Genomic DNA, 13,667 nt, shown 5'->3' on the forward strand with positions numbered 1-13,667 from the left:
GAATCTTATGGTGCTGCATTTCTTCGTTCTCCAGTTTTTAATGGGATCTTGTTTCTAGGTCTCTTGCATGCTTGCAGGGTATGTTTTTAGTTCCTTATTGGCTCAATAAAGACAATTTTGTTGGAGTTCTTGATGGGGGAATTAATGTGGCATACAACAGCATGGAAAATTCCTGAAAATACAGGATTCTGTGATTAGGTTTTAAAGATTAAAGAATGTACTTTCTTGTGTTGTTTGTTCATTTCAGTGGAAAAGAATTGTATTGGTTTTTAAAAGTATGCTCTTCTGGGGAGTTCAATTCACATCTTGATTGATTTTTCTATGATGAGAAGCAAGGTGCCCCTTTCTGGAAGCTGAAAGAGAGGTTCTGGCAGTTGATAAGGAACCTGTAAATTGCTGGACAAGATGATCAAGCAGTGTGACAGTGCTATTATAACACTTAGAATATTTACAATACTAATATTATAATAAATAACAGACTATTGTCAAATCATTTACACTCTAAAGAAGTTCCTGCCTTAGAACATATTGACTTTGCTATCTCCAGGTGGTGATCTGTCTTGCTGGATGTTATGTCTCAGTAGCTAATACAAAATACTTGAGGGAAGATTTCAGGAAATTCTGTGATAGATTTCTATGAAATAGCCTTTTAGTACTCTAATTTGTGGGTAATTTGGGGAATTCAGACAGAAGGCTCATTACTGTTCTTCTCACAGTGAAGTTTCTTCCTTCTCAAATCACTTAGATTTATCAATAATGTCCTGATTGCTGGCCAGAGAGATTTGTTGCAGGTTGATTTAATGGACTTTTTCTCTCAGGATTGTAACAAGTGAATTCTGTACCTGGTAATTTCACTGACACTGCTTTTAACAACATAGAGGAAGAAAAATGTTTCATCAGTAGGAAAACCTTAGCTAGTTGAAAAGCTTATCCTACTCATCACCCACATAAGCTCTAAAACAGACTTTCATTGGTCTTGGGCTTGCTGGGAAATTATACTGCTGTAATTAAAATCAGCCTTGCTAAACCTGTAACTAACCAAAGCAGAAGGGGTGGGGGAAAAAAAGCAATGATCTATCACTTGTAATGGTGTGATGAGGAAATCTGACAATCTTGAGCTAAAATAGGCAATTTGGAAAGGCAATGTGTTGTATTAAGCTGTACCTGAATCTGAGCATTATCTCTTAACTTGCTTAGGCGCCAATTGATTTTCTTCTCGCAAAGATGTTCTTAATCTCACTCATACACGACAACTGAGCTGCAGCTCATACAGCTGCTGCAAAGCTCAGTTCTTGCTATCTTGAGTCCTTGACATGTCTCTATTTGGGAGATTTCAGGCAGCTGCAAGTAACAATTTCACGACTGAACTTCCTGCAGACTATTTAGAAATGTGGAATATAGATGTGGAATAATTTTGTCAGCAGGATAAGAGCTTCTGAATTCATAAATTCTACTTACTATGGTAGTCAGAAATGGGTGTATTTTAAAGCTATCAAATATATTATCGAGAAGACAACTTTTAAAAATCCAGTATTGTCTACACTGAGAAAAAGAATTGTTTCTAAAATATTTGATTTCTTATAAAATATGAAAAGCAATGAAATATCAGTGTTTGAGAAATGGTTGTAGATTTGGAGAACATTGGCCTATTTTAATTTAGATTTGTACAAAAGTATAGAATAGGACAAATTTGCAATGCTCATTCTTTCCACAGGACTGCCTCATTTTTTCCACAGGACATACAGTAAACATTTCTTTGCATACTTCCAGTGATGATTAACCTATAAAAGCTATTGAACTGCTAATATATGCAGATATGTTTTATTATTAAAATGAAAAAAATAGGTAAAGGATTATCTGCAGTTCATAAAGAGGAAATGTTTTTCATTTAGTATGCTTATTCTGATTCAGAATTCAGTCATCTCATGGGTATTACTTAAATAGAAGATCATGTAAGGACAAGTAGAGAAATTTAAAACTAAGAAGATATTCTAAGTCTTCCTCCCTTTCTTTCTTCTGGAAGAGTATTTGATTCTATATTAGTTTTCAGTACCTAATGTCACATTCAGAATGTTCTAAAGAAACAAATCTGGTAAATCTGCTTAAAGTGAGAATGCTGGCTGTCTTTTTTGATAGTAATAATCTGAAAGTTTCTGGTGATGATGTAAAAATTTCTGATGTTTAAAATTTCTTAGCCCCTTAAAAAGCATACTTCCAGAGTAACCTAGTTTAAATAAAAAGCAACTAATTTTGTGCAGCATTAAAAATCTGATTAAAGGTATCTATCTTCTGGGATGCATTACATTTTTACAGTATTCTTGAGTACAAGTTATTTTTCATGATATGAAAGTTACATGGCACTCATTCACATTCCTCCCATGTGTTGTCCCTCTCAGTTTTAGGGTTATTAGATAAGATGTTAATGCTAAGTAAAAAGCTGGTTATTCTTTAGGGGAAAGAAAATCACAGTACAAGCGTCTTTGCTTTTGAGGATCTGGGAAAATAAGTAATGTCATAAGCAAATAACTAATAATGGCATATATTTTAGAAAAAGGGTAATGGAAGCCTAGAAATGACATGTATAGATCTACCTTCTGTAGTACCTTTCTAAGTGAACAAATAGCTGATGTCTGCGTCTGTTGCACAAACCTACGCATCCTCTTCTCTAGTGTTATACAGTCTAATTTTTTAAATGTTCTGTGGGAATTGTGTTACAGAAGTTCATGCTTTTTTGTTTTATTTTTAAAAGAATTGACATGTTAATCTATAGTAGAAGTTAATTAGTGAACAAAGCAGGAAGCAACTTGAACAGTATGTAGCTTGGGAGCCAATCGCTCTAATGTAAGTCGAAAACAGACTGCAGTTCTTAGTCCTTTCAAAACTAATGAAGATGCCACTAAGCGTTCCTTGAGACTTCTAGTGCTATCATATAATGAATTTCAATAAGTATTGCTGTATTAAGGATTTGTCGGTGCATCTTGAAGTAGTCTTATGCACTGCTTCGGCTGATCTGTCTCATCCAGCCAGTATCAGCTGAGAGAATTCAGGTTGTTCCAATCTTTTGAAAAACGATTTTTCCCTCAACTGAGGGAAGAAGGTAACTTGAATGTTTTTTTCAGTAAAAAAGACACAATGCTTTTTCAAAACAACAATTAATATTCAATTTCACAGTAATGACCTTTTATAGTCAGCTTTTTTCTTCCTGTAGAGCAGTATGTCTCAAGCAAATTTCTCACTGCTCTATCCTGTAGAGGAAATCCCAAGAGGCTCTGCCAAATTAGACATTGAGAAGTCCTGATACAAATGGAATGAAAGGGGAGAAAACTTATCATTTTCAGCTGTGAGTAGGTGCTTCTTCTAATTCTCCTGGATTTCTGACTTTTTTTTTTTTTTTTTACTAAGATTCTTCAAGATGGTACAATACAGTCTAATAATTCAGGTGCAGAGCTATGGACAAAGAGCTGGCAATAAAACAAATAGTAGCTAAAATGTTCTTCACTGTAAGGGAGCTTATAAGTAGTAGATTATTCTTTTCTATGGTAAAGAAAACAGTGCCTATTTGCAAGATACAAGCAGTGATACAGCTACAAAAGATTTAACTTCTTTAAGCCAGCAGTTTGACCCTCATAATGAATGTTCCTTCTACAGATGCTTGCGTAAGTCATTACTGTATTCATTTGTAGTAAAAAAATAATGAAATCTTTTGGGCTAAACTAGCAGAAGACCCAATAGTTAAACTTAGCTGCTGGCCTGCACAGCCCTTTGGGGAACTTTACATACTTACCGTGACCTTCCTGCTGAATTTCCATTGTTAAAATCTTTAGTTTGCCACCTAGATGTAAATCTAGAAGTAAATTCACAGCCAGAGCTCAGCTTAGCCTTCGATTTGACACCTGCAGCAGACTGTGTGTAAATGTTACTAGGTAAAAATACTGTTAGAGTTCGAGAAAAATCTGGGGCAGCTAATAATTTGCAGATTGGTCTTGATTGCTGGGATGTACAGAAATATAGTTAGAAATTTAAGTAACTTTGAGAAAATTAGTGTTTTGTGTGTGCTTGTGTGCTAGAAGCATGGGATCAAGAACAACTAAGGAAGAGTGGGAATAAAAAGTGTCCTGATAATATACTGCAAAGTGTTGCTTCTTTGTCAGATATTAGGAAGAAATGATTTAAAAAAGAAAATTTGAATGATTTTGTAGGCCTTCTGAATGGTCACAACCTTTCCCAGGACATCAGAATGTAACAAAAACAGTGGTTATGCAGGTTAAAAAAAAAAAAATAAATAAAAATTAGCAACCTGCTTGATGTTCTCAGAGCATAATCTAATCTGTAACATGAAAGTAAATAGCAGAAAAAGATGGAGGTTATATTCCTATAGGGCTATCCAGACATAACAACTTGTTATTGGAACTGAACAGTAGGTTAGCCCACAGGTTTTCTAGAAAGCTAGTAATCAAAAATAATGAGTTTCATGAACTGTGCATTCGACTGATGTCCTACTTATTTCTATATGGGTTTCCAGTACTTCCTGGCCAAAATATAGGAGGAAAACCTTCAGCACCTCAATGAACTGCATGAGCTGATGCTTCTTATTAAAAACAGTTATTACATTATTAATTCAAATACATTAATTATAAGATTTTAACCATTTTCTTTTTATCTGGCAACAATATAATTGTGAAAAAACAGTTTTATTTTTTCAGTTTAAAAGTAAATGCACAGACCAGATGCATTATTTCATACATTTGGTTATGTTGTACCACTGTGATTATCCAACCTAACAATTCCTTCACTGCATGTTGAACACCAGCTATTTTCTGGCTACTTTGCATCATGCTGTTTTTATTATTTGTCTTAGGTCTGCTACTTTGGTTGCTCATTTTATGCGCCCTGGTTCTCGAAATATATTTAATCTTTTGCATTTAATTGCTGATATAGTTAGTCATCTTCTAAAGCCTGCGGTATTCCCTGAGTCTGTATGTTTTTCTCAACTTCAGTGCCCCACTGATTTTAACTGTTCAATTTTGTTTTGGCTTTTGATTATCCTAGGGTCCGATTGGTATGGATGGAAAGCTGGTAGGTGATTTGTTCAAAAATAGTGCAATTTAGGTCTTGCACATATTCAGTCTTTGCTTTTTGAATTTCTCATGCTGAAATGTATATTAATCGCATACTGTTTTGCTTCGGCATAATTTCAATCTTGGTACTGTAGACTTCAAGGGTGTCAGTAAGCCACTTCAGTCTTCTGCCTCTACCCAAGCAGATACACTGCTCTGATCATTTTCTATTTGGATTAGGCTGTAGAGGGCAGGTGTTCCTGATTCAGGTTCTTTGTCCAGAGCATGTTCCAGAAAGGTGGTGAGGTGGTGTCTCTGATATGGCATGGTGTTACTTCTGGCAGCATATCCATGGCTCTTGTGTGTTTCCTCTTTTTGCAGACTTTTCCTTCTTTCATTTTTGTTTTTCTACCTGGATTTTGTTGGCTAATTACATCTGAACAGCCCTATGTATCTTTATGCTATCCTAGATATTCATTAAGATGAGGCTCTTTGTAGTTATTTATACAAGGCATTCTGATCAGCTGCTAACAGTGTATGAGTTTCTGCTATTCTCTCTTTCTCCTTTTCCAGGACCACCCTATTCTTTGATACTTTGAACGCATATTTTGTTCTTCCTCTTACCAAAAGCCCATTTCCTTTGTAAGCTCTATTTGTAAATCTACAGCATTTGCTTCCATTTCCTTCTCTTAAGAATTTTTCCTATTCTCTCGAGGTTTCTTTCTATTGTGAAGCAACACTTCTGCAATGCTTGCTGCTTCTGGTCAATAGATGTCCTTTAATCTTGTCTTCTAGCAGATTAATAGCTTACCTGTTGACTTCATCTTGACCTGTCTAGACTGTATATCTTTATCTTCCTCTTTTACTGTCATTTACATATCCACAGTTGCTAAGTTAAATTGCATGGAAGTTGGTCAGCAACCAAGGGTACAAGTCCTTCAGTCAAGGTAATTAGAATTGGCTGTCACACTTAACCACTTTCTTTCCTGCCAAATAGCATATTAAGTTGGTAAATGCAATTTAAAAAAAAACACAGAAAGGTAATGTCTTCTGAAGACTGCTGAAAACCTGGGAGTAGCTACGCATACAATAAGAATGCAGATTAACTTCATAAATACACCAGGTAACTTAATAATGCTCGGACTGCTATGTAAGTGTGTACAGAGAACAGACTGGTAGGGAGACACAGCACACTGAATGAAAGAGGCTAAGAACAAAAAATGAAACCCTATTAAACTTTCCAACCCAAGCTGAAGAATATGGGCATCTGCTGTCCACAGATGTTCATGTCTGTTTTGGAACTACAGCTGGAGGTTGCAGACTGCTTCCAGGTGTCCTCTTGCCTGCTGTTGACTTCTTCCTGATACTTCCTATCACAATTTCAAGCAAAATAATGCACCACTTATTTCTTTTTTTATTTCAGATGTTCAGATTATTTCAGTGCAGGTGATCTTTCCTGTGCATCTCTTGCTTCTGTTTACATTATTACCAAGCTAACTTTGTTAGCCTTGAAGAGATGGATCAGTGGAATAATAAGAGGGTTCATTGCTATTCTGCCTTCTACTCAGAGCAATTACTTAAATCAGTGCTGAAAAGAAGCAGCAACCCAGATAGATTTTTCAAAACCTGATCTGATCCTAGAGAGTAGACTAAAACCACTTTCAGAGTATGGATCTAAGCAAGGCTGATGTGGCAGTCCCTGAGAGCCAGTTAATATGGAGACAAGATGTTTTGTTGAGGAAGATTGGGCTTCAGTTTCAAAGAAATGAAAAGTACATAAGTTACACTGTTTAAAAATATATATGGCCAAAGTCTACTGTGAACTCTGTTAACACAAACCTGCTCACCTTCACTGAGATCTAAAACAGAATCTCCATCCACATATATTCCATATATTCCCCTTTCAGTATTTGCAATTGATGTCTGAGTTTTGCACTAAATAACATAAGAATAAAAGATAATTCTTTAATATTTTTAAAATGGAGTAGTGCTGGCTTGGTGACTTCTCAGTCTTAGAGTATTTTCACCCATTTTTGTTTTCATTCTAAAGTAAGATAAATATGACTAAATAAAACCTTTTAATCCAAAAGCCATGTGCATTAGGACTAATTTGTGTAATACTGAGTCAGAGTGATTTTGGTTATCTTGGAGGCCTCCTGGGAGCACAAACGTATTAATTGAGTTTCCTCCAAGGAAATACAATACTATATCATAATTGAAAGTTGTTTTTTAATTTGCACTGTATACAATGTTGAGAAAAGGCAAAATGAACTCCTCTTCTTTGTCTCCCAGTTGTTGAGCTTCTTTGTGCCTGTACCTTCTCAAGCAGAGCTGATTTCTGTAATACAGTCCTTGCTGCATTCTCTCATTAATGTCACTTAGTGCATCATCAGTGAGAAAACTATACTGAAACTGCATTTGCTGTTTAGTAGGACAAGGAGAATCTAAGAGCGTCCAAAAATGTTGAAGGATTGAGAATGACTAAAACCAGAAAATAATTATCATCATTAAGGCAAAGTTCCTTCTATGTTCAAGGGCCTTGTAGCTAGCAGGATCAAAAAATTGTGCTATGAGTACTTCTGTATTCAGCATCCATATTTTCTGTTAAGTTCTGGATGACTGCAAGGTAGAAGATATGCAGAAATTAAGGGTAACTCAACTATTATATTTATCATTATTTCAGAGTTCTGTGTCACTACGAAAAACAAGTGTCTTTTAAAAAATCTAATTTCTCCTTCTGTATTTCAGATACGTTAAGCTAGTAATTATAGATACACTTGAGAAGGCTGGTTGTGCTCCTGAGGCTAACAGTAGAAAGTGCTTTCATAGGAGCATGACTTTCTTTCACCCTTGTCAGAGTGTGTTTCTTTTATGTATGTCTGTCTCTTATACATAGCATGTACCGTGTGAATGCTGAGTGTCCTACATGTCTTTAAGCATGGAGAATAATGTGTCAGTTTTCAAATCTTGTTTTTTTTCCTGTTTGCCTTCTACAGCTTTAAATTAGCATTTTGTTGATTTCAGATTTCAAGTTTTTTGTGTCCCTTGGAAACCTTTTCATGATTTGGTCAAAATGTATTACATCTTCTAATATTGTTGAGAGACAAATATACTGTGTATTTTATATGTGAAAGTTTGTATGTATTCAGTTCATTTATATCGATTTATTGTACAGCTTGCTCAATACTGCATCAGTAAGCAATTTCAGTGATTTTTAGGATCAAGTGGAGCATATAATGGCTTAAAACCTGCATTGATGGGAAGATTAAGGTAAAAGTTGAGTGCAGAGGGCTCCTAGCATGTTTATTAACCAAGTGAGACATGTAATTTCATAGAACTGAGCCATTGTGAAATCTCTGTATTAGAATTGGCAAGCTTTTGTCAGTTTTTTGTCTGAAAATGCATATACAACAATATTCTCACATGGAACTATTACAAGGTTACAGCATCTATAACAAGAAATGCTTTGGGCCTCCTTCAGTGTAAGGATTAGGTTAGCCACAGTAACTCCATATTTTCACTATGATCCCTCTCTAACGTTATTTTCTAATATATTTGTTTTTTTGAAGCTTGCATGTAAATTAAGAATGCTTTTCTGTTTAATTTTAATTAGCACAAAAAATAACTGCTTAAGTAAAAATAAATTGTTCTTCAGCTGCTTTTCTTGTACATAGCATGTCTTTGGTGAAATGCATTTTCTTTTTTCAAAGTCTCACAGAATCACTGACTAATACAGGTGGAAGGGAACCTCTGGAGATTATCTGGTCCGGCCTCTGATCAAGCAGGGTTACCCAGAACAGGCTGCCTAGGTGGCTTTTGAAGATCTCCAAGGAAGGAGATTCCATAAAGTCTCTGGGCTGCTTGTGTCCTGAACAGGCTGAACAGTCCCAGCTTGTTCAACCTTTGCTTCCATGGTAGTTCTTTACTGGTCTCTCTGTAGTATACTCATATCCTTCTGTGCTGAGGAACCCAGAACTGGACTCAGCACACCAAGCGAGATCTCACCAGTGTTGAGTAGAAGGGAAGGATCACCTCCCTTGACCTGCTGGCAATACTTTGCTTCGTGCCACCCAGAATACTGTTGATTTTCCTTGTGGCTAGAGTGTACTGTTGACCAATGTTCAGCTTGGTGTCCACCAGAACTCCCCTGTCCTTCCTTGCAAAGCTGCTTTCCAGATGGAAAGTTGAAGAAAAATTGTTCACAGAAAACAAGAGGGCTACTCCTAAATTAATGCCTCCTATTTTATTTTGTTGGCCCATAGTGTCAGAGGCAGATGATGGTATGGCAGTAGATGCCTAACCTTCCTGCTGATATTCTGTTCCATTTTATTACTGTGTGCCAGATGGCAGCAGAGGGGGCAGTCTGACAAAGCATCTTCTGACATGGAAGAGCGTGTTAAGCAAAGGTGCGGAACTGAATTTGTCCATGGGGAAAAAATGGCACCCATTGGCATTCATCAATGTTTGCTGAATGTTTGTGGAGGCCAAACAGTGGGCATGAGCACATGAGTGGATGGAGTGTTTTCAGCAGTGGCAATAGTGGGTCACCTCTGCTAGTGCAGATTTTTATGAATGTGGCATACAGTTGATTGCTGGTGAAAATGCACAGCTAATAGTGGAGACTAAATTGAAAAACAGTTGCGTAGCTGAGTACTTGCTCTATTAAATATATCTGTTTTGTTTTCCATGAAAATAAATAGGAGACATTAATTTTGAAGCAACCTATGTAGTTCAGGGAAATTAAATTCCAAGGGCTAGGCTAGCTTTTTTTTTTTTTTTTTTTTTTTTTTAATTTAAGAATTTGTCCCTTTCTAAGGAGGTAGACATCTATGTCTTAGAGTGCAAGTTGGCCAGATGGTTGTGGTTCACAGCTACTCTAACTGTTTTGCGTTATGTTTCTAATTCATGCAAATAATTTGTAACAAGTGAGCTAGAACTGCTGGTGACTCGGTGACTTTCCTAGAGTAGGAGCATTAGTGATAGGAAATCTACTCTGGAAGCACTTACAGAATCAATAGATGTACACAGCTCCTCGGTTTGTAGTAGGCGTCTCCCTGTTTGTGCACAGGGTAGTCCCAAATGTTATGTTGGTAGGTAAGGGAAACAACAAGGATGAGTAGGTTCCCAAGCTGCCTCTTGGGCTGCCACCTCAGGTGTTCGTTGGTTGCTGTTTTTCTGGTTTAAATACCAGTTTATGCTTGTTGAAAACTGTGCTACTTGCAAGAATGGCAAAAAGACAGTCTTGTTTCCTCAGCCTTCTGTGTCTGCAGTTTTTTGACTTTGTTCAATAGCCAGTAGTTAGCACTTCATTGTGGCTCATTCCTGCGATACAAGGGAGGAAAAGCGTCCAATACCTACTTATAAATCAGTTCAATATTTGTAGATTCTTTCTCACTTAAGAATTGTTAAATTGCGTCTTTCTGTAATTTCTAACTTGTATTGTTGTTACTATGTAAAGTATGAAGTTTCTCAAATACTGGTTCAGTTGAGTTAGTGTTATTTATTTCTGGAATCACTTAATTGCAACAGTTTCAGTTTGAATTAAAACACTGAAATTAAATGTTGGGCTTAGAAATCCAGGCTCTGATTGCATTACTATTACTGGATTGTTTGTTATTTCTTTCATAAAGTTCTTTAACTCTTTGCTAGTGTTTAATGACCTAATCTTTGTCACTGCTTTCCATAACCTTATGATTTTCTTATTTTTCAGGGTCAGCCTGGTCCTCAAGTAAGTGCCATCTTATTTCCTTCATAAGTTAAGCCCACAAAACTCAGTTTATCTACAACGTAATTTGATGTGGAGTCCTCTTGATCATACTGCATTAAGTTTGAAACTGGTAACCATTGCATAATTCAGTAAGACAAATACTTCCCCAGATAGAAACATGGGGCCTCCCATACGGTTGTCTGAGTTCCCTCAGCTGTTTGACCAGATGGTAGGGTTAACAACGTGGTACTGAACAAAGCAAATCTCCTAACTATGGCTTGAAACTTTGCCACCTAACTTTAAAGCAAGATAAAATAACTTAGCAAATGTGTAGCAAATGCAATTCTTCAACTGCTTATTAATCACATACTATTAGTGTTGCTATAATCCAGGCAGGCCTCAGTTATTTTAAATATTGTGCTGCTAGCTGTTGTGATTAATTATATGTGCTCCTTGGATTAGTTCTGCTGCATTTAAGAATAGTAGGACTTTGTTTTGTGAGTTGTAATTGAAGATGTGGAACCTAACTTCGGTTCTAAAATAGAAATAGACCAGCAAAGAGGAAGCATCTGGTATAGTAAAATCCACATGTAAATTGTTCCAGTCGCAGGATAAAGCAATGTGGAAGAGTAAAGAAACAGAAGGGAAGGGGTGGTGCAGGGAAGCCAATACCAAGTCCAAGCTCAGTGAAATGACTTGGAAAAACTATTTTTTATATACCTAAGATGCACTACAGGAAGTGAACTCTGGTTTGGGGGGTCCATCTTGGCAAAGAATGTTGTCTGAGCAGAATTTATGATGTTTGTTTGTTTGGTGTTTGATATTTCAGAATCATAATTGCAAATCAAAACTTTGCAGTGTTATTGTTTGCTTTTTTAAGTTAAAATTTCCATTAAGGAAACATTTTCCTTGTTTTTTTTTTTTTTTTGTTTGATTCTTCATGTCCCTTTCTGTTGGAAAAAATAGTTATAGTGTTACCAATCCTCTCCACACTCAAGTTTGAATGCTCTGCATCAGTGCTGTAGGATTTTCTGACACTCTTCTTTGCAGGGTACCAGACTCCATTTAATATGACGTATATAGTCTGTATGATATTTGGAATGACAACTTTTCCATAGAGCTTGTATTTTATGGTAATAGGCTCTTGGCTTGTGACCTGCATAGAGATATCTGAAGCCTTTGTGCTGTTGGCGGTCAATAGAGGGACTGTAGTTCTGAGTGACACTCTTGTTCTGAGCAAGTTCCACTGAGAACCTGGAGGGTGTTCCCTGAGCCTGTGGGCTACACTGTAAGTTGGTGTTTACTTGTGCTGCTGCCCATGTGCTTTCCACCTGAGGCTGGATCCCCATCTCCCCCACCTCAGTTCCTTTCAGAGTGTATCTTAATGCCTGTAAACAACTTCTCACTTCTTGGAGCTCATCTGCTACATGAAATGCCTCCTTGAGGTACCTATAGGCAGCATACCCCAGCAGAGTAGTAACTTTCAGCATAATCTGTTTTAGGAGCAGACAGGCAGGAAAATCTTATCACTATTGTAGAAAGTGGGGTGCAAACTATAGGGGGGAAAAAACTTCTAAAAATTGCAGAGAATTTTATTAACTTCGGTGCCCTATGTGATCATATAGAAATCAGTACCAGGGAGTGCTAGATCTAGGATGAGATTTCCTATGATCTAACTTCTCTGGTTCCTCTCAGTAGAAACATCTACCTATTTGCCATCATCATTGTTTTGTTGTTGTTCATCCTTAATTGTGCCTTTCCTCTTATTTGAATCAATATGCTCATATTGCAGCAGGAGGATGTATGCTCAGTTATTTTGACTGGCTGCATGAGTACAGAAATAATTCTTACTAATGCACACGTGAGGAGGGATACTGGCATGAGACTTTAAGAGATTGAGATGCCTAAACATAAAGCTTGTGTGTTGGTGTTGACATGCAAGGTGTCTAAGCTCTGCTTGCAGTCAATGAAGGTTAAGTCAATCCTTAGTGCAGTTAGAATGCTCTTAAGCTTGTTGTAGACTCCTAAAGCTCAAGTACATTGCCTGCTGACAGGCATCTGTTGCTGCACAGGAGGATTCAGTCTCCAGCTTACTCTCTGGCAGCCATATGAACAAGGGCAGGATTCTGCTGTTACAATGTTGTTGTATCTGTCAGTCATGTTCAGCTGTCTTGAATACCTAGGTAAACTCTCAAATGACACTATTTGCATACAGCCATGCCTCTTAATTATAGATCCTGATTACAGGCAGCTACTGAATGTAATCAACATTCTATTGAACTGCTCTTTAGACTATGTTGACAATTTGCAGGGCTTAACCTGCAAAATGTTAGATGCCTTCCTCTTAAACAGAAACTTAGATCCAGGTAAATTCTGTAAGTATGATTTTTAAAGTGTTATTTTAAGCTTCAGTTGAAAATCTGAAGATGTTTATGAAAAGATCTTTAAAATATTAGAATCTGTTTACATACTGATAATATAAGACAAACTGTTTCCCATTTTAAAAAGCAACTTGCAGGAATTTCAGTTACCCATGAATATACAGAATTTCCCAATCCTTTTATTTGCCCGTAACACATTTAGAATGAGAAGTATTGCTAGGCTTCTCACCTTCAAAGATTACCATTTCTATTCTGATGATTGAAGCACTTAAAAAACTTTAGAAAGTTCTTCTGTGTCCATACAACTGAAAGCTAAATTCTTTTTTTTTATACTCAGTTTATTAACCACAACTATTTTCTTGCCATGATTTTCAGGAAGTAAACAGTTAATTGACCCAACTTGTACATAATTACTGGGTACAAATACTTAGTCTTAATGAATATCATTAGTAATATTAGTAACATCTCCTATCTCAGCCATTGAGTTTGTACTGTCATTCTTCAGCATACAACTGAAAAAAA

General features: G+C 36.6%; 1 protein-coding gene across 1 annotated transcript in view; it reads left to right on the forward strand.

The window, feature by feature from the left end:
• The window catches only part of COL25A1 (collagen type XXV alpha 1 chain), a 145,126-nt gene that overhangs the window by 13,389 nt on the left and 118,070 nt on the right, over positions 1–13,667 (forward strand). The window contains exons 2-3 of the mRNA XM_048943256.1: positions 5,050–5,076; positions 10,768–10,785. Of these exons, the coding sequence (XP_048799213.1) occupies positions 5,062–5,076; positions 10,768–10,785 (33 nt within the window). The 5' untranslated portion in view covers positions 5,050–5,061. The remainder of the gene's footprint in view (positions 1–5,049; positions 5,077–10,767; positions 10,786–13,667) is intronic.

Source organism: Lagopus muta, chromosome 4 (assembly GCF_023343835.1).
Source record: "Lagopus muta isolate bLagMut1 chromosome 4, bLagMut1 primary, whole genome shotgun sequence".
Classification (NCBI taxonomy): Eukaryota; Metazoa; Chordata; class Aves; order Galliformes; family Phasianidae; genus Lagopus; species Lagopus muta.